General features: G+C 43.0%; 1 protein-coding gene across 1 annotated transcript in view; it reads right to left on the bottom strand.

Annotated features, from left to right (window-relative positions):
- Positions 1–19,885, bottom strand: part of SNX24 (sorting nexin 24) — a 172,049-nt gene extending 152,164 nt beyond the window's left edge. Inside the window, exon 1 of the mRNA XM_027546974.1 lies at positions 19,176–19,885. Coding sequence (XP_027402775.1) covers positions 19,176–19,235 — 60 coding nt within the window. The 5' untranslated portion in view covers positions 19,236–19,885. The remainder of the gene's footprint in view (positions 1–19,175) is intronic.
- Between the last annotated feature and the right edge of the window lie 4,146 nt (positions 19,886–24,031).

Raw genomic sequence — 24,031 nt, 5'->3', positions numbered from 1 at the left:
GTGTTCACAAACAGGAAGAATCTTCTGAATGAGAGTTCTGGAATTTCTTGACGGTTTTGGAAAGAAACTGCTCAAAGTGATGGCATTCCTGGTACCCTGTGCAACACAGGGTGTACTGCGGCCTTCAGGAACCACAGGTCGGGTAGTTCCTTGCTGGTCCACGCTATTACTGCCAAGAACCTGGATTCAATTCGTGGTCAGGGAACTAAGATTCCACAAGCCTCACAGCCAAAAGGAAAAAGAGCCACTGGCTGAATAAATGAGTGTAAGTAAATACTGCTGCTGCTAAGTCACTTCAGTCGTGTCCAACTCTGTCGACCCCAGAGACGGCAGCCCACCAGGCTCCCCTGTCTCTGGGATTCTCCAGGCAAGAACACTGGAGTGGGTTGCCATTTCCTTCTCCAATGCATGAAAGTGAAAAGTCAAAGTGAAGTTGCTCAGTCGTGTCCGACTCTTAGCAATCCCATGGACTTCAGCCCACCAGGCTCCTCCGTCCATGGGATTTTCCAGGCAAGAGTACTGGAGTGGGGTGCCATCGCCTTCTCTGAACTAAATACTAGGGCTGATGAAATTGAGCCTCACACTCCACATCTCCAAGCCTGCTTCCCCAGCCCGCACCCATCACCCCCTCTCACAGCTCTGGCCTGTGCCTGCTACTCATGCTGGGCTCTCCCTGCCAGCCCCCTTGAGGCCCTACACAGCACCCTGTGCACAGACGTGCTCACCCTAATCACATGAACTCTGACCTAAGCTTCCAATAAAGCAGACTGTCAGCCTCCGCAGTCAGATCACAGAAAGATCACTCAGACGGATCTTCTAGATCACAGAAAGATGAACTCCACAGAACTTTTCTAGACCCAGAACTAACTAAAGGAGCAAACCCTGGCCGAAGAAGCAGCTTCTAACACAAAATCCAGGTTATAATGACATTTACTCAAACTGGTGTCATCTGAACCTGGCTAAAGCTGATGAGTCAGAAGTCAAAAGTTCTACTTCAGCTCAGAGCAAAGTACAAGAATGGATCTGGGTGGGGACTGGCCCAGCCCCACTGCCAGGTCAGAGCCATGTGCTAAAACACAGATTTAGCTTTGGCTGTCTGACTTCTTACAAAGACCTTTTTATATCAGGAGAAAGAAGGAAAGCAATTCAGTTTTACCTGCAAACACTGTTAAGAGACTACGGTGAAGGAGAGGGGCTGGAATTTCATCGGGCACTCAGTGATCAATCAATAGATAGCAGCTGTAAAAATTGGTTGTTTGACCACATAATCAACATTCTTCATTTATTTTTACATATGGGGTGATAAGCACACTTCAGATGTCATTCTCTAATTTGAAAGCATTGCAAGAGTCTATTGATAATGCTTTTGAAAATTAATTCACTTAAAAAGATACAAATGAACTTATTTACAAGATAGAAATGGACCCACAGACATAGAAAGCAAACTTATGGTTCCCAAGAGGGAAAGGGGAGGATAATGAGGAGTTTGGGATTAAAATATACATACTACTATATATAAAATAAACAAGCAACAAGGACCTACTGTATAGCACAGGGAACTATACTCAATATCTTGTAACAACCTATTTCAGAAAATAATCTGAAAAAGAATATATATATATATATATATATAAAAAACTGAATCATTGTGCTGTATATCTGATACTAACACAACATTGTAAATCACTCAATAAATAAATACAATAAAAATCTAAGATAAATAAAAAACAATCATTCATTTAAAGCAGCGAATAAAATATGGAACTACTCAAAGGTGAAAAAATTTCCTAATAGATGAAAGCAAGGTAAAATATTTGATGACATAGTAAACTCTACTGGCAAAAATTTAATTAGAAGGATTAGAAATAACAATAGCTGCCCCACACAGCGAGTCCCATGGGGTCCTTGAGAGGAAACTGAGGCCAGCGCTTTAGGGAGCCAAGGGAGGGTGACGACGAGTTCCCTGGCTGGGAAGTTACAAGTCAGAACGTGGAACCGGATCCATTTCACTCCAAAGCTTGCTAGCGACTTACTTGCCTTAGAAGTTCCTCAAACTTGCTGACATCATGAACGCTTTTCTTAAGTTCATTTGTTCATGGATCCAAAGACTTAAGAGGGTTTTAAGCACTCAGTCATAGGTGTACTTCAGCTGAATCGGAATATAAATCAGCCTTTAGAGCTTTAAGACAAACCTGATGTTTCTCCTTCATGCTAAATATACACTCTACAGGGCGTCTTTTTCAAAACCAGCTACTCCGTAGTTTGCCGGCTTAGCTACAAATTAAAATCACCTGAAGGGCTCAACCTTCGGGCTCAACCAAAGCCTGGACCTTAGCTGCACCTGAGAATCTCTGGGAGTGGAGCCTGAAATTTCTCTTAAGAACCAATTCTGCTATTAAGATGTGCTGGGGCAAGTGACCTGCCTTAGTGATCTCTACAAGCATTGTGGGGACACTTTTAGTGCAGTTCAGAATCACCCAGGGGACTTTAAAAAAGTCCAGTGTTCAACCCATGCTCCAGACCCATCTAACTCTGAGGGTGGGACCCAGGCATCTCTAGCTTATAAAGATCTCCAGGTGATTCCAAAGTGCAGCAAGAGCTGAGCACCACAGCTTTAGCAGCTAATTGTTCACACTGGAAGTTCAGTCCCACCTTTGGACAGCATCCCAGTGAATCATCCACCAGCAGCACTGTCACATCAACCACTGGCCTTTTTCTCCAACTCCCTGCCTTGTCCCGAGGTTGTTGCTGACACCCCAGTCTTCCCACCTGTCAGTCACAAGTGTCTGTCCACTTACGAGTAACACTGCCTGACTCTCCGCTCGGTCCTTCCGAATCATTCCTGCTATTGAATGATTCATCTCATACACACAGGGAACACGGGTCATTCTCTCACCACTTTCAATTTTATTATCTCCACTTCCTTTTCTCACTTATTCGCATTTTCAACACTGTCACTTCTTCTGACCTTGTTGACCATATGAGGTTGAGGCTGTTCTGGGCACTGAAACTTGGGCCGAAAGCTCCAGTGTGGCTGAAACTAACCCGACATCCCAGGACTCTGCCATTCACTGGCGGGGGGCAGGGCTGTTATCCTCTTTGCTCTACACCAGTGGTCCCAACCTTTTTGGCACCAGGGATCAGTTTCCTGGAAGCCAATTTTTCTACGGATGGTGGTGGGTGAGGGCAGGAGGAACGGCTTCAGGATGATTCAAGTGTATTACATTTATTGTGCGCTTTATACCTATTATTACATCAGCTCCAAGGTGAGATCAGCAGGCATTAAATCCCGGAGGTTGGGGACCCCTGCTCTAGAGGGTAGTTCTGCTTACAGCTGTAAATGTTCACATGAAAAGTCTTAAAATAGAGGAGCTTTGGGCTCCCTTTCCTTGAGAAGCAAAGCTCAGAAGGTTATCCCAAAATTCCCAAAGCACACTCTTTGATTGATAACAAATATTCACAGTTTAGAAGAATAAAAACCTTTGCACATTTCAGTTCTAAAATTCTGAATTATGTAAACCTTCTTACAAAGGACATAAGTGAAAAAAACTACACTGAAAACAAAATGCTTTCTTTCCAGCAATATTTATATGCAAAAGAAGCAGCATTCATTATGAAGATATTCTCTCAAAGAGCAAGTCATGTGTTGATTAAAGTTTCCCAAAAACATATACTACTTTGGACTACTAATGAATGGCTGACAAAATTAATCCACATCTTTACTGTGAAAACCATCCCCCTTCTAGGCACATACAACATCAGTAAAAAAAAAAAAAAAATTCATGGAACTGAAAAAAATGTGTTTGCTTGATAAAATACTTCCTGTACTACATAAGACTTCGTTCATTACTTTGCCAAATGTTTTCCATGCTCTCAGATTATTTCTGCAAAACCGTCAATAGAAAACCTGCAGACAATAAATTCACAGTCTACGGTGAGAAAAACAGATCTAACTTCCCTAGAAATTATAAGATAAAATGTAGCAATAATTTACTCCAATAATTTTTATGGGAGTGATCAAGACTATTGATTTTTAAAATAAGGTGTCCACCAGAGTCCTAAGTTAATTTCAATCCTCTACCTAATAATTGGTAGTTGAGAAGGAATTTTAGGATAATATTTAAAAGTTAATTAAAAACAGGGTAAGCATTCATGTCAGTCAAGCATGGCCTCTGCTCTAAATGCATTCAAATGCATGTCACCTTGACCTGTAACACAGCACTGTAAAAAATTTTGGTCAATATAAATCAAATGTACACTAATTTATTCAGCAGGTTTCCTGGTATCTGAATCAACATTAGAAATCTAACCAGTATTTGTTATTCTGCTATTGACAAAAGGAAGCATATTTAAATGATAACAAGTACTCATGGGTGTCATTTGGAAGTTAAATTGTTCCCCAAGGACAGTCTCTGTAAACATCTACATTTAAAGGTCATTTACCACCAAATTATGGACAACTGTTGCATTTATTAGCACAAGCTCAATAGTTTGGAAGCTGCAGCCATCAATTTTTACTGACAATGAGATCTAATTGTTCACTAACAATAAACAAGGAAAACAGACCATCTCTATAAACTTTTATTCCCTGCACTATGATCACTTTTCAAGAATGGAGGTACAAACTTTCCATAGTATGTATTTGAAGAGCAAACTTTCCAACTGCAGGAAGGACTAAATCATAGTTTAAAATAAATGTCAGATAATCAAATATAAGAGCTCATCCTCTCATGTTACTTTCATCTGAACAAGAACAAAAGGGAGAACAACATCACCATGTTTATATACGGATAAAGTGTCTGATTTTACTTTTAGAAGGAAATGTGATGGTTAATTTCAGCATGAGGTGCCCAGGTATTCAGTTAAATATTACTCTAGGTGTTTCTATGAAAGTGTTTTGGGATGAGATTAATATTTAAACTGGTAGATTGAATAAAGCAAGTTGCCCTCCATAATGTGACGGGCCTCTTTGGATTTTGGACACAGTATATCCCGGTCCCTTTACCAATGGTCTAAAAAGCTGCTAGTTTTGAGTGGACGCCACAACAAGGGGAGGCTCTGCAATCGGTCCTGCTGCTGTTCAACCTGCTTTGCCACTTCCATGATGATCCAGCATATCCAGTGGTGCCAGAAGGGCAGGAGCACATGGGGACGATGTTTGGAGCCTTTGGCAGGACCTTGTAGGATGTGAGTCTGAGTGAACTCTGGGGGATGGTGATGGAAAGGGAGGCCTGGCATGCTGCGATTCATGGGGTCGCAAAGAGTCGGACATGACTGAGCGACTGAACTGAACTGAACTGTAGGCTCATCACAGCACAGGCCTGTAGGATTCTAGAGCAAAGCCCTGCCACCCTCTGTGGATACCAACTCTTCCTTTGGGAAACAGCTCTTTACCTGCTACTGAGCCTGAGCAGAGCTTGCACACTTAGTCATGGACTAAGTTACCAAGCACCCTGAGCTGTTCCTCATGAACTGGGTGTTACCTGAGACTCACCAGGCTATAACGCTGGGCACACACAGCAACTCTCCATCATCAAATGAAAGTGGTACAGATGTGATGGGGCCCAAGAAGGCTGTGACGGTCCAATCAAGTTACTTGTAGAAGTGGCCCAAATGGCCCAAGGTTCCCACTCCAGCAATACTACATTCTGTCTCCTAGCCTAACCTATGGCCTCTTGGGGGAATTCCTCATGATCAAGTGATAGAATAAGACTCGAGCCTGGTCTACAGATGGCTGAAGCTCCAATACATTGGCCCCATGATTCAAAGAGTGATTCATTGGAAAAGACCCTGATGCTGGGAAAAATTGAAGGCAGGAGGAGAAGGGGGTGACAGAGGAGGAGATGGTAGGATGGCATCACAGACTCAATGGACATGAGTCTGAGCAAACTTTGGGAAAGAAAGAGAAGCCTGGCATGCTGCAGCCCATAGGGTTGCAAAGAGCCAGACACGACTTAGTGACTAAAGGATGATGATGATGACAGATGGTCCTGCACCAAACGCAGGCATTACCTGAAAGTGGACACCTGCAACAATATAGCCCCTTTCAGGGACATCCAGGGACAACGCCGGTGAAGGGAAATCTATCCTAAGAATTAGAATAATTTTAATTATTCATTAAGTAGAACTATGAGCGATGTACTTGGTGGTTCACTTAGCTAGGAAGGAGAAATAACCAGATGTTACCTTCCATGCTACCATGTACCGATTCATAGGCTGTAAGCAATGATCTGGCTGGATGATCAGAGAACTGGAAAGAACACGACTGGAAAATGATGACAAGGACATGTGAAGAAGGACATGTGGCCAGACCTCTCCAACAGGGCAAAGCAATGACAGGTTAGCACTTATCAGTGGCTGTAGCCAGGCTGGCCTTGGTGAATGGAAGGTGATGCATAACCTCCATCCCTGCCACCATGGCTACTTGTTCATAAGCTCCTTAGGGATGAGAGAGAGGGGTGGCTGGGGAAAGAAGCTGACTTGCACCCACAGAACAGGTCCTCCTATCCATGTGACTACTAAAATCCTCCTCTGCTGAGGTTGCCCTTCAGTGAGCATTTACATGGGACACAAATATCTTCATCTTTTTTGCCCCTTCAGAGAGGTCTGTCCAACAGACAGTAAAGAACCTGTCTCCCCTCACCCCTATTTCCATCAGTACTGGTTTTTATCAACCTTTTTCACTTTGCCTATTGAAATTACAAAAAAAAAAAAAAAACAAACTCATTTTCAACTCTGCCCTTCTTTAATTACCAGTGAGACTATCTTATCATATGTTTTTGGTTATTTGTGCCTCTGATATTTCTCTCCTCTTAAAAGCAAACAAAGACTCTCATTACTTGTAGTGCTTCCAGGACAACATTTTATCTGGGCATCTACAGTGACGCTAAACCACTCAACCCACCCTTCAAACTCCAGTCCCGCCCCCACCACCTACCCTCCTTACAACCACTCACACTTTTCATCCTTCCCCAGGCCCTTTCTTGGACCTGAAATGATCTTCCTCCCCTTCTCAAACTGGCAAACCTTCCATCATCCTTCCAGGACAAGCCTGAAGTCAGCTACCCTGCACCCCCAATGCTAGTGCATTGCCTGAGACAGGAGAGGCATATAAGAACCACAAGAACGAATGTCTGCTCTACTGGGCTTGTGTAACACCATGGGGGTATGGGGGTCGGCTTGTGTAATCTGAAATAAGTTCCACTAGCAAGGTAGAGCGGAGAAGGCAATGGCACCCCACTCCAGTACTCTTGCCTGGAAAATCCCATGGATGGAGGAGCCTGGTGGGCTGCAGTCCATGCAGGTTACTAAGAGTCACCACTGAGCGACTTCACTTTCACTTTTCACTTTCCTGAATTGGAGAAGGAAATGGCAACCCACTCCAGTGTTCTTGCCTGGAGAATCCCAGGGACGGGGGAGCCTGGTGGGCTGCCGTCTATGGGGTCACACGACTCAAGTGACTTAGGAGGAGGAGCAAGGTAGAGAGAACAGGAAAGGTATAGAAGAAAGAGAAGCTCACAGTTTCTAAAACAACTTCTAAATTCCTAAATTTATCTAAATTTGAAGAACTAAGAAAAAGCAGATGGGGAGACTCAACCCACATATTGGTTCTACCTTAGAATAAAAATTATAAGGTGAAAACCTGGGGTAATCTGTGTTTTAAATAAAAATCAACAAGAGGACAACCGTGTATTTCAAATACCCACACTACTCCCTTAAGTGAGGGGTTGGGGGGGGAGTGGGGGGGAGGCGGCAACAAGAAGGGGACGCAAGACTGTTTCAAATACGCCCCATCTAGTCATCAGAATTCAGCCAGCAAACTACACGGAGATACTGTGCGCCTATCAGATTGGCAAAAATCCCAAAGTCTGACAACATTCTCAGTTGGCAAGCCTGTGAGGAAACCAGCACTCTCATAAACTGCTATGGGAGTGCAGAGTCGCACAATCCCAGGAAGGGAATTTGACAATACCTGGCAAAATTACATACCCATTTGCCTTTTGATCTCATAACCCACTGCTAGGAATCTAAACAGACACTGACAAACACACAAAAAGAATATGGACAAGGGTAGTGATACAGCCAACAACAGAAAGCAAAGAGCTATAGAAAAGAACACAGTATCTTTGCATATGTCTGCGGGGTCATCTCCAGGATATACTATTACATTAAAAAAAAAAAAAAGCAGGAGGAAGACGATGTCTTAGTGTCCTACTGTTTAAGAAAAAGAGTAGGGGAACAAGTATATTTGTATTTGTGCATATTTATTCAAAATATAAGGATAAACAATAACTTTTTTCTTAATGGACATCGATGGCACCCTCTTAGGGGGAAGAGGACACAAACAGAAGTTAGATTTCTGCAGATACACCCAATGCAGCAGATACTTTACACAAGTTCAAAACAAAATTAATTTTTAAACATCCCTGGTGGCTCAGACAGTAAAGGATCTGCCTGCAATGCACGGGAGCTGGGTTTGATCCTTGGGTGGGGAAGGTCCTCTGGAGAAGGGAATGGCTACCCATTCCTGTATTCTTGCCTGGAGAATTCCATAGACAGAAGAGCCTTGTGAGCTACATTCTTGGGTTGCGAAGAGTTAGACATGACTGAGCGACTAACACTTTAACACTTATCAAGAGTATAAAATAAAATGAGAATGGGTAGCTAGTTGGTGTTATCAGAGGCTGACCACAGGGCTTTAACATCCTCGAATCTGAGTATGCAGACAGGATCCCGGAACCAACGGGTCACAGATAACAAGGGACAACTGTACTGAGATTTTTGGTGTGAGAAAAAGAAGACACAGTTGAAGACACAAGAGACTAATAAGATAAATTCCTTCCTAGACCACAGAAAAAGGTCTAGAAATCTCCATAAACCCAGTCAGCCCTTGGAAGCCCTGGGGGATGAGTTCCAGGAGCCCCAGCCAACCTCACACTCTGTGTATGCTCAAGTCCTTCACATACAAGGGCGCAGTACAGAGAACACAATCAGCTCTCCACATTGGCCCATTTGGCATCCGGATTCAAAGGGTGCAAAGCCCACAGAGACCCAGAAAGCTGACTCTATGTATCTCGTGTCCAGATCATGGTCCCTGAATCATTTCCCACTAAAGGGAACCAGGGACCTTTAGAGAAAAAGCTAATTACAAATCTGGGTCTGGAAAGGTAAAAGATTTACTGGGAACATCTTGTTATACTAGAAAGCAAGGAAGTTAACAAAGACACACAACAATTGAAAATTAGAACAGACACATATGAAACAAAATAGCAGGAAATCGCATTAAAAATCTGAATGAGTACTTGCAAAACCATCGTAAGAATACAAGGTATGTGCCTGATGACTCACTTGTTTTGGAGAAATGCAGTGGGGAATGGAAGAGAATGGAGAAGATGGGAAATGTGTATCCCCACGCCCTCCAGAAGACATTCTAACATTTATGTAAAGATATTAGTCGCTAGGATCTTGACGGAAAAAAAAAAAAAATGTAGTAAATAAGGCTAGAAAACTAAATCTGAATTGAACATAGTCAAAAGCTGTAATAAGAATATGAATTGGTTAAATGTAACTGTTCCTTCTGTAGTACTTCAAAGTATCTACAAGAAGTTTGTCTTATACAGCACAAATATTTATTCTGGACTTTGGTTTACATTATTAATTCACATTAAAAAACTTAAAAAAAAAGTAAACATCAAGGCAGTTCATACTTGAAATAATATGAATAAATCATGAACATAGCTAGAGACAGCATTCCTTGCACTTTGTAAAGATTCTCTCCCCATCCTTAAACCATCCTAAAAAGTAGGTACAGACAGACCTCATTTTATTGCACTTTGCTTTATTGGGCTTTGCATAAATTGCATTTTTAAAAAACTGAAGGTTTGTGGCAACCCTACATGAAACAGGTCTATTAGCATCATTTTTCCAACAGCATTTGTTCACTTCGTGTCTGTGCCACATTTTGGTAATTTGTGCAATATTTCAAACATTTTCACTACTATTATTTTTATTACAGTGATCTGTGATCCCTGATCTTTGATGCTACTCCTGCAATTGTTTGGGGGCACCACAAACTGTGCCCAGATAAGACAGCACACTTAATGGATAAATGTGAAGTTTGACTGCTCCACAAACTGACCATTCACCATCTCTCTCCCTGGCCTTGGGCCTCCCTAGTCCCTGAGACACAGCAATACACACAATAGACATAACCCGGAATCAGGCTCATTAAAAATCCTACAATAGCCTCTCAGTGAACAAGTGGAAGGAAGAGTCACACACCTGTCACTTTAAACCAAAAGCTAGAAATGATGAAAGCTTTGTGAGGAAAGTATGCTGAAAGCCAAGATAAACTAAAAACTAGACCTCTTACATCAAATAGCGAACCAAACTTGTGAATGCAAAGGACAAGTTCTTGAAGGAGATTAAAAGTGCTACTCCAGTGAACATACAAATGATTAAAAACGGTAAACAATTTTACTGCTGACACAGAGAAAGGTGTAATGGTCTGGATAGACTATCACACCAGCCACAACATCCTCTTAAGCCAAAGCCTAATTCAAGCAAGGCCCCAACTCTCTTCAGTTCTGTGAAGGCAGAGGGAGGTGAGGAAGTTGCAGAAGAGAATTTTGAAACTAGCAGCGTTTGGTTCATGAGGCTGAAGGAAAGAAGTTGTCTCCATAACATCAGAGTGCAAGGTGAAACAGTAAGTGCTGATGTAGAACCTGCGGCAAGTTATCCAGAACATCCAGTTAAGATAATGAATGAAGGTGCTGGCAGTACACAGCAGACTTTGAGTGCAGGTGAAACAGCCTTTTATTGGAAAAGGATGTCATCTAGGGCTTTCCATAGGTAGAGAGGAGAAGCCAAGGCCTGGCTGCAAAGCTCAAAGGAGAGGGTGAACCTCTTGTTAGGGGCTAATGCAAATGGTGATTGAAGACAAGTCAATGCTCCTTCACTATTATGAAAATCCTAGAGTCCTCAAGATTTATGCTTAATCTACTCTGCCTGTGCTCTCTAAATGGAACAGCAAAGCCGAGGTGACAGTCTGTTGACAACATGGCTTATCAAATATTTTAAGCCCACTGTTGAGGCCTACTGCCCAGAAAAAAAAAGATTCCTTTCAAAATATGACTGCTCATTGACAATGCACCTGGTCACCCGAAAGCTCTGATGGAGACAAAGAGATTCATACTGTTTTCCTGCCTGCTAATATAACATCTATCTACAGCCTGTGCCATGGATTAAGGAGCAGTTTCAACCTTCAAGTCTTATTTCTTAAGAAACATATTTTGTAAGACTATAGCGGCCATAGACAGTGATTCCTCTGATAGATCTGGCTAGGCAAAGTAAACGGAAAACCTCTGGAAAGGATTCATCATTCTACATGCCATTAAGGACATTCATGATTAATGGTAAGAAGTCAAAACATCAACATAAGCAGATGTCTGGAAGAAGGCGATTCCAACCCTTCATGGATGACTTTGAGATGTCCACGCCTCCAGTGGAGGAGGTCACTGTGGATGTACTGGAAACAGCTGGAAAACGAGAAGTGGAGCCTGAAGAAGTGACTGAACTGCTGTAACCTCATGATAAGATATAAACGGGATGAGGAGTTGCTTCTTATGAGCAACAGAAGTGGTTTCTTGAGATGGAATCTACTCTCAGTGAAGATGCTGTGAAGATTGTTGAAATGATAGCAACGGATTTTGAAAATGACATAAACTGAGTTGATAAAGCAGCAATAGGGTGAGAGAGGACTGACTCCAATTTTGAAATAAGTTCTGTGGGTAAAATGCTATCAAACAGCATTGCCTGCTGGAGAGAAATCATTCATGAAAGGAAGAGTTCATCAATGCAGCAAACTTCACTGCTGTCTTATTTTAAGAAATAGCCAAAGCACCCCAACCTTCAACAACCATCACTCCAATCAGTCAGCAGACACCAACATCAAGGCAAGACCCACGACCAGCATAAAGATTATCATTCACTGAAGGCTCTGACGAAAGTGAGCATTTTTAGCGGTAAGGTATTTTTTTAGTGAAGGTGTATAAATTGTTTTTTTTAGGCATAATGCTGCTGCTACTGCTGCTAAGTCACTTCAGTCTTGTCAGACTCTGTGCAACCCCACAGACGTCAGCCCACCAGGCTCCTCTGTCCCTGGGATTCTCCAGGCAAGAGAACTGGAGTGGTTGCCATTCCCTTCTCCCGGAGATCTTTCCGACCCAGGGATGGAACCTACGGCTCCTGCCTTGGCAGACGGATTCTTCATCACTGACCCACCAAAGAAACCCATAGTATTTTCTTTTACAAATGAGGAAAATAAGGCACAGGGAGATTAAGAAGCCTGCTCAAAGCCTGGCTTTGGGCTAAATGCCGGGAGAGCAAGATTTGAGGCACAAGCCTGAGTCTCTCCATGGCCTGTGCTTGTCATTGCGATGCTGTGTCAGCTTCTGTCACACACGGGTGGAAGATTATCAACAGGGCTTTGCCAAATGGCAAAAATTTCCAAGGAAGCATCTGGAATAGTCAAAATTTGATTTAATCCATACAGGTTCATATCTAATAACACGCCTGCCTCATTTTTAGAGACAGGGTGCTACAACTTGGGACTACAAACACAGCATCATTTCAAAGCATTGTGGTATCCTGGATGAGATCCTGGGACAGAAAAAGGACGTGAGTGGAAAAATTGGTGAAATCCAAAAACGTCTGGAGCTTAGTTAGCTAGCAAGGTACTGATGCTAGTTTCCTCGGTTTGACATTACCATGGCAATGGACGATGTTAAAAAGGAAGCTAGGTGAGCGGTATATGGAACTGTTGGTACTAATTTTGCAACTTTTCTGCAAATCTAAAATTATTTCAAAATCAAAATCTTATTTGAAAAGAATCGATCAATTTCTAAGCACCATCCCTTGCAAAATTCAATCGTCTTGTAAAATTTTGAATTTCCAAGTGAATGTAGCATTCTGTTAATGGTCAAGAATATTTTCAAACTGCATGTCTTGTCTTTCAGAGTAAGGAACATACACACGGTTGACTTAATCATTCAACATGCGTTTAATGTTTGCTTATGCTAGGAGTTTACCATGTGTGAGGCACTGTGCCAGCTATGCCCTTGTTACATGGAGGCCTTCAGCATCAAAGATGCTTATAAAGAAAGGGTGACTGGAAGATACTGTTGTGGGCACTGTGGCTTCACCATCCTTCTGAGCTTCTCCCACTGCGGTGTCTACAGGGTTAGGTGGCCGGAATGAACTGACCTCATTCCTAGCTCCAGAGATGCCCCCTAACTATTTTCACTCCATCTGGTTAACTTATCCTTGCCATGGTGACTGTAATAAGCATAGTGAAGACAGCCAATCAGCACACAGAATCCCCCTGGCAACGGCATCGGTTGAGGAACCAACTAGGGATAATGAGATGCAAAGGAAGAAAAGTGCCCTTGCTCTGAAGAAGCATCCTCTCTTCCTCCGGATGTTGTAGAATACAGTGGTTTTTTTTTTTTTTTTTTTAATCTGAAACATGTTACCATTTTGTCACTAGGTAGAAGCTTCTCTGAGGATGAAGGGAAACAGAGAAAGGAAGTGGCTGGGCCCCCTTACTCAATCCCTCCATCTCATTCTCACAAATATAAAATGGCAGTAATAATACTTGCCAACAATCACTGTAAATTCTCAGGCAATATCTGCACTGGGGTTATATTAAAAACAACAAAAACAACTAAGAGTTGGGATGATATTAAGGTTTTGCTAACCTTGCAGTAACATTTACCTTTTGGTTATGTTTCTTTCAAGTCTAGCTGACAGATATTCACAGTAAAATATTTACAGGTGAGATTTTACTTTGGATTTGCTTTAAAATACTGCAGAATTGTTTTAAATGGAAGAATGAAAGGTGGTGAATGAAATAAGTATTGTAAAATATTGAAGGTGAGTAATGAGCAAATGGTGGTTCATTATATTGTTCAATTTGTGTATTTTAACCCAGAAAATATTAAAGTAACTATCCCTACATAGATCTCAATATTATGACCATGTATATATGGAGGTGCCTTATGCACTAAGAAACATGATAGAAAGTAAAGCAGTGAAAGAGTTGAGATATCAAGAAAAAGACATATTTGTATAAGCACAACACACTCAATCACACACATATAATTAAAATGGACTTGAAAATCTATTTAATTCAATGCCTTGATTTTTACAGCTATGGAAAATGAAATCTAATACATTCAGACTTTTATGTTGTTCCCTGAACAGTCTTTCTAGTTTTCTTTTGTTCTTCTGTCTCTCTCTTTAGTCGCTAAGTCGTGTCCGACTCTTGCAACCCCATGAACTATAGCCCGCCAGGCTCCTCTGTCCATGGGCTTCTCCAGGCAAGAATACTGGAGTGGGTTGCAATTTCCTTCTCTAGGGGATCTTCCCAACCCAGGAATTGAACCCAGGTCTCCTACAATGCAGGCAGATTCTTTACCAACTGAGCTATGAGGGAAGCCCATTTTGTTTTTACCAACCATGTATCTGAAAATGGAAAATATCAATATTAGCCTATAGGATGGGCACCCAGGACCTGCTTATTCTCATGTCCAGTGGACTGTGCTCCATCCTCTCCAGGAAAGGCCAGAGAGTCACATCCAGCACTGTGCTCCTTGTAAAGCATCTACTCTTCTTTCTTTTCCTGTCTCACACCCCTTTCTCTTCCTACCTCACACCCCTCACACCCCTGGGTTTCCTTGTTGCTTTGGCTGCTGTGTTGAGAAGGGCTTTACCTTCAGTCCTGCCTCCTTCCTCACTTTAACATGCGTTTCCTGGGAAGAGCATCAACTTATATGGTTTTTTCCATCTTTGATGCTAAAAGACCCCCTGGAGCCATATTTCTAGCCTTGATCTATGTATCCTGAATTCCAGAACAAAATAGCTTGATCTGCCACAAAAAGGCCCAACAGGCCCCCAGATGAAACTGACTGCGTGCCATTCTTTTCTGGTCACTGGCACCCCTGTTCGCGGGAGTCACCCTGCTGCCTCAAATCTAGTCACCAGACCCTGGGGATTCCTGTAAGGCCTGCCCCCTTCCCTGCCCAGTTGCCTTAGCTCAGCCCTCATCCTCTTCTTTTTGGTCATTTTGCAAGCATCTCCTCCATGATTAATGCTCCAGGGTCATCCTTCTAAATGCAAAGCTAGTCATGTTACTTCCTTCCTTAAAACTCCAGCGACATCCCACGGTCTGACGCTGAAGTCCAGACCCCTTTATGGTTCTCAAAGCTAGCGAGCTGGTCTCTCCTCCACACCTCTCTCCATCAGGAATCACTCGGCACCAGCCCGGTCCAACTCGAGAAGCTGTTTCACACCTCAGGATCACTGAAGCCCAGTGACTCCTCTCCAGTGACTGACTTTGTTCTATCAGAAGACTCAATCATTCACTATTTATAGTGAATTTTCACTATGGATAAACCCTGGACAATATGCATGAGCCTGGGACAACGTGGATAAGCATAGGAGACTGACACTCTCCTAGCCTCAAGAAGCTTACAGCCTAGAACGGGAACAGATATTAAATAAACACACAGTGGAGGGTGGGCCTGGGATGGGAAGAGTTGACCTGCACTTTGTTACAATATCCTTTGCTGCTTCTTTGTAAACTACAATGATGTAGAAGTGTCCTTTTTGTTGTTGCTTTTGTCTATTTTTTTTTGGTGAATCTGGGAGTTTAAAATGCCTTTTCCCCCCTCACTGGGTGAAGAAATTTTGCCCCGTACTTCCTCTTTTTAGAATTCACAATCCCAGCAAAAACCTCATCAGATTTCAAAAGTCAGCATTCCTGAGCACCCTTCCCCCACCCCAGCACACCACCCTAAGGCAGAGCAGAACTGCCCAGTTCCTTCCCTTCCTCAAGACTCTAGCTGACATTAGCACCCTAACTCTTCCCCACCTGGCCCCTGCAGGATGGGCTGAGAGTCCCCAAGGAAGGAACAAGATCCTTCCACCATTCAGTTCCCCACCTAATGAACACAGGGCAGGCCCACAGTAAATATTTAAATAATCAAAAGGCACACATTCACTCTATAAAGGTAAATTACTTTGTACACAGAGCATAACTTTGCATATGTTTTTTGAATAACAGAGCTTGAGCAATACTGATAAAAACTTAGAGGGCCAGAGGTACCCCTTCTATTTATGGTTCTACAGAAATCCCAGTAGTTTGCATAAAAAGGCATGTATAGGGGATGTCTTATTTCAACATATTTGACATAGTTGCTAAAAAATTAGAAGCAAATGTCAACGGCCATCAGCAGAGATCTGTGTAAACAAATTATGGTACATTCCTTCCGTGAAATATCCCTTTGCTATCACTAAGAAAGATACAATCCTGTCCATATTAGCACCGAAAGATATCTATAAGTTATACAATGACAGCTATAATGAAATCTTGCTATTTATTCTAAAAAAGAAAAAAACATGTTTTCATAGCATAGGGGGAAAGTCTCTAAGAAACTATCCCTATGCCTTATCTCTGAGGGCATGGGACAAGAAGCAAGGACAGAAAATCATCCTCTACTTAAAATGTCCTATCACTGAACTTGTTAGATTGCAAATTAATATTTCTTAAGTTTAAAGCACAGTCACTAAAGTAAAAATGTACCTTTTACAGTAAAATATACGTTATTTGGAGACTTCCCAGGTGGTGCTAGTGGTAAAGAGCCTGCCTGCCAATGTAGGAGACTTAAGAGAGTCTGGTTCAATCCCTGGGTTGGGAAGACATGCAAACCCACTTCAGTATTCTTGTCTGGAGAATCCCATGGATAGAGGAGCCTGGAGGGTTACAGTCCATGGGGTCTGTATTGGACATGACTGAAGCGACCTAACACGCATGCACATACATGATTTTACCAAGGAATTGGACACAACTGAAGTGACCTAGCATGCATGCACATACATGACTTTACCTAGGAAACTGAGATTAGAACTGAGATTAAACTTTTAAATTCTGGGTTTTTGTAAGAAGCTGCTAACTTCCTAGCATCCAGAACAGAGAGGCACAGCAGGCACTTCAGTTAATACCTGCTGAATGAATAAACTGCTAAACAATTACAAAACTATTATGCCAAGGATACAAAGTATCTGCTTCACAAACTCACAAAGGAAAAAAAATCACTTGCAGAAGTAACAAACTGCTACCAACCTAAATACATTAGGATTGTTTTTTTGAAAGTGAAGTGGCTCAATCCCATCCGACTCTTTGCGACCCCATGGACTGTAGCCAGCAGATTCCTCCATCCGTGGGATTTTCCAGGCAAGAATACTGGAGTGGTTTGCCATTGCCTTCTCCAGGAGATCTTCTCCACCCAGGGACTGAACCCGGGTCTCCAGCATTGCAGGCAGATGCTTTACCGTCTGAGCCACCAGGGAAGTCATTGTTTTTTTTTTTAAATACACTTTTAAAAAGCACACAAGCTCTCCTCGCAGAAGTAATCTTCTAACTACCAAGTTTACCAAGACAAAGGTGCCTTCCAAATCAGTTTAATCCACAACCTAGAGTCTGGCACATGGCTGGCCATAACACCAGTAAAAAACACAGATCCTCTAATGGAAGAAAATCAATCATTCTGATTCACTTAAGTGCTTATTTGAGAAGGCAATTAACTTTTAGCTTGGACTACTGAGACCAAGGGCTGTGACAAGCAGCCTTTTTATCTCCAAATCCTTAAAGAACGCCCTAAAGATGGAAGGCCTCCCATGACTATTGATGCTGACGGGGGCTGGTGGGACAGGGGAGACACCTGAAAGAATGAAAGATGACCAGGGGTTTAGGCGGAAGGAAAAAGCCTAAATAGGTTCACATTCAAATTCATCCCCCCTCCCTTTAAAAATAAGACATGGTATAATTTTAATCAAATTCATAATTCGTTTATATAGATAAGGGCCCCGGAGCTCAGCTCTCCCTTGGTTGAAGTCTCCCCGTCCCCACACCAGAGGAAGGGACTTTGAGAACTTGTTTTGGGGGTACATGGACCCAGCAGTCTACTAATTCTAGAAACCCACATACTTCTTGAATTTTCTTTTTGCAATCACTACTCTTAATTCTAAAAACTCCTTTGAGAAGGTGAATTAATCCTCCTTATGAAAAAACAAGGGTCCAAATAAGCTATGACCAAAACCCAACAATCTTTAAAGACTGAGATTAAAATACTGCTCTGCCAAATTAATGCACTGGAGTTTAGCGAGTGAATTAGAAGTGAATAAAATAAAAATCCTTCATAGTGCCCTACGCAAGTCCTTCCAAAGCCTACCAACTCTCTAAATGGAAATAAAATTTACCAAGGTCAACTCCAGGATGAGGCATTTCCCCCTCTAGCAATGACTGTCTAGATGAAGATGTCTAAGTTCACTGGGAAGTCAACTGTCCCCATACTAAACTTATCACCCAGAGGCTCCAGGCACGGTCCCTGCCCTCCCCGCCACTCCTCCCCGCCACTCCTCCACTAGTGAAAGCGGGGACCCTGTTTCTCATTCCTGAGACCGCAGTCCCCCTAGGTATAGAACAGGTGCTCAGTGAATACCTGACTTTGCCATTTCAAGGCACTGCAGAACTAGAAACAGCAAACAAACAAAACTTTGGAATTCATCTAAAAGCAACACATGTGTTCACTTGGGCGAATAAATTCTACAGATGATTATTTTTCTTAATGAGCATGTTTTTCATCTGAATGAATTCCTACCGAACTTGGAAACCAACAGCATCAGCCCGTCGCAAAAGCCACTTGTCTGGACGGAGCGGGCAGCTGAGGCAGAACCAGTGTAGCCCATCCCGGGCTCCAGGGGGCGGGCGGCGGGGAGAACGGCAAGCGCCGCGTCCGAGGACTCGACTCCCGGCGCTGCAGCCCGGAGGCCGGGAGCGGGGCTGGGAGGGGGAAGGGACCAAACCGGGGCGCCCCGGGAGCCCGCCGCCGCCGCCGCCGCGCCTGGGAGGGGGCGCCCGTTTCCTTGACAACCGCGCCCGGGCGCAGCCGTCCCAATGGGCCGGGGGAGGGGAGGAGAGGAGGGAGGGGAGCGAAGGAATCCCCCCCGCCCCACCACCACACACACACAACCCCGCGCAGGGGCGGCGGCGGCCGGGGGCACCTCCCGGGCTCGGCAGCCCCAGGTCCGGCTCGCGGGGCCCTGTCCGGACCTACCGTGTACCCCCGCTCCAGGTCACTCTCCTCGTAGCGAAAGGACGGGATGTAGACCTCCATGGTCGCGCCGGCCGGCCGGCGGAGGGCGAGGAGGGGCGGGCTCACGGCCGTGGCCACCGCCCCGTCCCCGGCCCGGCCGCCCCGCCTCCCTTCCCCGAGCCGGCGGGATCAGGAGACCGCGCGGCTCGGTCCCGGCTCCGCCGCCGCCCGCCGCCCCCGGGGCGGCCTGGGGCTCTCTCCGGGCGCCTGGGTTCCAGGCCCGAAGGGCGACGGAGATCAGCTGGGCCCGGAGGAGGCGGGGCCTGGAAACCTGTGAGTCTGCAGAAAAGGGGTGTGCGCGCCACCGCGCCGGGGACAGGGCCGCACCCAGGCGCTCCCTGCCCTGGAGGCTCGAGCAGGCACTGGATTTGCAGTTTGCAAAACACCACCCTTAACAGATCGCAAGACAAGGAACAGAAAAGCATGGAGCTTCTGGATTTTGTTTTGGTTGGTTGAGTTTTCGCTTTAACTCTCGGTTGGCATGAACTGCAGCGAACCCTGCACTACTTTTACCAAGACTTTACTCTTCCCCTTCGATGCCAGGGTCAGCGTCTAGTTCTGAGTTAGCCGTCGAACCACAGAATTCAGCGTCTAGTTCTGAGTTAGCCGTCGAACCACAGAATGCAGAGGCCGAAAATCGGCTGCTCACGGAGACAAACATTCCGACTTCTTGCTCCAGTTCTAAAATGCTGTCGGTATAGACTTTCTTAACTATAAGAGAAAACAGAAGAAAAAGAAAAAAAAAAAGAAAAGAAAGGCAAGGGCTGGAATGTGCCCCTCGGGCCAGAAGCTAATTACCTGAAAGTACCTGAAAGATAAAAGTGCTCCAATTGAGCAATGTGGTTATCAGGATACCCTTGCAAACCACGAGTTTCTTTCTTAGGTTTGAGCAGGGAGCAGAATAGAAACTTGAAGGTGAGTTGCACAGAGAGCTTCTTGGGCTGCAGGTAAATGGCTGCGCCTAGTTTGCTCTTGAGGCCAGGGGGGCCTTTCAGCTTGAAACTCCTCTTAAGTTTATGATGAGACCTTAGTCATGGAAAAGAGGACTAATCAGGCCTTTTGCTTTAAGAACTTGTCTGATGTGGACCTTAACCTCAGGCAGCTCCAGGTTGTGTCTGCCCCTCAGAACCCCATAGGCTGGGCCCTGTGAAGACCAGCCCTCCTCTTTTCTTCCACTGGCCAACACCTCTAGATGTGACAAATAGCTCTGTGGGCTCCACGCTGCCCAGGTTCAGAGCCCAGCTTGTAGGTTCCCCTTAGCCTCTGTGACTGTATTACACTGTGCCATGTACTTACCTGCCTTACCCCCTAGATTCTAGAGAAAGTATTTAAAAAAAAATTTTTTTTTTAAAATCCCCTTCTTGGTATATTGCTAGACACATTTTTCTTCAAAGTTTTACATAAGCATTTAAATGCTCTTCTGTACAAAACCAGTGGGATACAGCAGTTAACATGTGGGATGTTGTTACATCCCATGTCTCATTTAAGCTTCGTGTGAAGAAGTGTTATGTACAGTAGGACTTTAAAGGACTAAGAAGTAGTATTCCTGTTTTTATTTTAAAATCATGGCTACTGATGACAGCAGACTCCACCCCCAGAAACAATTTCAAGATTGGTTGAAGAGTATAATGTAAAGACTGGTTCCAAATAGGAAAAGGAGTACGTCAAGGCTGTATATTGTCACCCTGTTTATTTAACTTATATGCAGAGTACATCATGAGAAACGCTGGACTGGAAGAAGCACAAGCTGGAATCAAGATTGCTGGGAGAAATATCAATAACCTCAGGTATGCAGATGACACCACCCCTATGGCACAAAGTGAAGAGGAACTAAAAAGCCTCTTGATGAAAGTGAAAGAGGAGAGTGAAAAAGTTGGCTTAAAGCTCAACATTCAGAAAACGAAGATCATGGCATCTGGTCCCATCCCTTCATGGGAAATAGATGGGGAAACAGTGGAAACAGTGTCAGACTTTATTTTTCTGGGCTCCAAAATCACTGCAGATGGTGACTGCAGCCATGAAATTAAAAGATGCTTACTCCTTGGAAGGAAAGTTATGACCAACCTAGATAGCATATTCAAAAGCAGAGACATTACTTTGCCAACAAAGGTTCATCTAGTCAAGGCTATGGTTTTTCCAGTGGTCATGTATGGATGTGAGAGTTGGACTGTGAAGAAGGCTGAGCGCCGAAGAATTGATGCTTTTGAACTGTGGTGTTGGAGAAGACTCTTGAGAGTCCCTTGGACTGCAAGAAGATCCAATCAGTCCATTCTGAAGGAGATCAGCCCTGGGATTTCTTTGGAAGTAATGATGCTAAAGCTGAAACTCCAGTACTTTGGCCACCTGATGCGAAGAGTTGACTCATTGGAAAAGACTCTGATGCTGGGAGGGATTGGGGGCAAGAGGAGAAGGGGACGACAGAGGATGAGATGGCTGGATGGCATCACTGACTCGATGGATGTGAGTCTGAGTGAACTCCGGGAGTTGGTGATGGACAGGGAGGCCTGCCGTGCTGCGATTCATGGGGTTGCAAAGAGTCGGAGACAACTGAGCGACTGATCTGATCTGATCTGATAATGTAAATGAGGATTGTGTAATCCTCAAGAGTATAATGTAAATGAGGATTGTGTAATCCTCAAGAGTATAATGTAAATGAGGATTGTGTAATCATAAAATCCTTGCACTATAGATTGCTGATGAAACTTTTAATATGATTTTTATATGATCCTTTCACAACAGCCTGCTAGTAGCCTGGCATATGTATTTTTGTCTGGCGACATAGCTCACCTATTTACCTTTGAATTTAAGAGTCAGAAATGTATGGGTCCAAGAAGATCTGACCAGTGGTCCAAATGAATCTTTTTTTCTTTTTCTTTTTTGCTGTATTCTACTAATAGCTGTATATAATTTAATTTTGCCTTGCTGAAAATATATACAGGTTCTCAGGTGTGTTCTTGAGGAACTAAAAGCTCAGCTGTAACTGTTATTTCAATTATTTCAGATGGCATAATTAAAGCTCAGAGAAGATAAATAACTATGAAATTGAAAGTGAAAGTCGCTCAGTTGTGTCCAACTCTGTGACCCCATGGACTGTAGCCCTCCAGGCTCCTCTGTTCATGGCATTCTCCAGGTAAGAATACTGGAGTGGGTAGTCATTCTTTTCTCCAGGGGATCTTCCCAGCCCAGGGGTTGAGTCCAGGTCTCCTGACCTGGGTGGATTCTTTACCATCTAAGCCACCAGGGAAGCCCAAGAATACTGGAGTGGGTAGACTATCCCTTCTCCAGGGGATCTTCCTGAGCCAGGAATTGAACTGGGGTCTCCTGCATTGCAGGCGGATTCTTTACCAGCTGAGGTAATTATTATTCTAGCTAATAATTAGAAGAGTTAAATTTCTAATCAAGTTCTGTGGGTTAACCACTATAAAGGAAAGAAGAGAATAGCACTAAAGTAAGAGAACATGGCAATGTATTATTCTGATGTTCTTACATATCTTCTCTACGCTCCGACAGGTCAGCTAAATAGTATCTCCTCACAACGTTAATAAAAATACATGGCAAATACTATATAAGAAGTTGTACACTTAATATCTGTTAATAAAGGCAAAAACATTACATAAGAACATGGACTTCCCTGGTAGTCCAGTGGTTAGGGCTCTGCACTTCCACTGCAGGGGTGGCGGGAGGGTGGGGGAGGAGAGGGGAAAAAGAAGAAAGAGAGAAAAAAATTCTGCTGGAATCAGAGTATGAAATCCATGCACTGAAAATACAACACCTAGTATTGGGTAGATAAATATTTCAGCATATTTAATGATAAACTGTTTTAAATACCAACTTATAAGTCCTGACCAATATCTATCTAAAATATATTATTTATTCAACATTCTAAGACTAGCATATCATGACCAAACAAGATTTATTCCAGAAATATAAAGACAGTTAAACATTAGAAAATCTGTTGATATATATCTCAACATTGTCAGATTAGAAAACAACAAAGATAAATGAGTATGCCAGTAAATTCTAAACCAACATTAATAAATCAGTACACCTGAAACAGCAAAAAAAAAAAAAGAAAGAACACCCCCAAACTAGCTTTAATTTGATAGAAGTACCACAACCCTACAGGAAATATCCCATTAAACATCACAGGAGGAAGCATAAGAATAGTGTTAATAACTCTTTCATGATTATTGTTTGACATTTTGCTGGAGGCCCCACTCAGTACAAAAAGAAGAGCAAAATAAACAGGTACAGACACTGGATTGGAATATATAAAACTAAGGTTATTTGTAGATGAAACAATCTACATACATAAAACAGAATCAACTAAAAATTTGTTAGAATAAAAGTTTCATAAGGTGCCAGAGAGTAAATCATCACATAGGAATCAATAGATTTCATAGACAATAACTTGCTTACACACACCAACATTAACCAATTCGAAACTAATAGGGAAAAACCAAACAATTTCATGAATAACAATATTAAAAACTTACATATTTCTAAAGATAAATTTAAGAAACATGCAAGATTTATATGAAGAAAACTAAAAAGCTATGCAAGGACACAAAAGAAAGTTTGAAAATAGTTGTATCACATTTCTGAATGAGAAGAATCAATATTTTGTTGCTTTATTTGGGTAAGTTTTCACCAAAACAATTTACAGAGCCAATACAATCAAATAACCAACATGCTAAGAAAAGGGACAAGCTTGTTTGAAAAATGAATAGCCAGGGCAGGTTTGAACAAAAAAAGGAAAGAAAGAATGAGAGGATAAGTTATTTGTAGGACATCAAAACATACTATAAAGTCATGGT

Source organism: Bos indicus x Bos taurus, chromosome 7, assembly GCF_003369695.1.
Source record: "Bos indicus x Bos taurus breed Angus x Brahman F1 hybrid chromosome 7, Bos_hybrid_MaternalHap_v2.0, whole genome shotgun sequence".
NCBI classification, from domain to species: Eukaryota; Metazoa; Chordata; class Mammalia; order Artiodactyla; family Bovidae; genus Bos; species Bos indicus x Bos taurus.
Note: the sequence above shows the minus strand (reverse complement) of the source record. Positions and strands in the feature narration are given on the sequence as shown.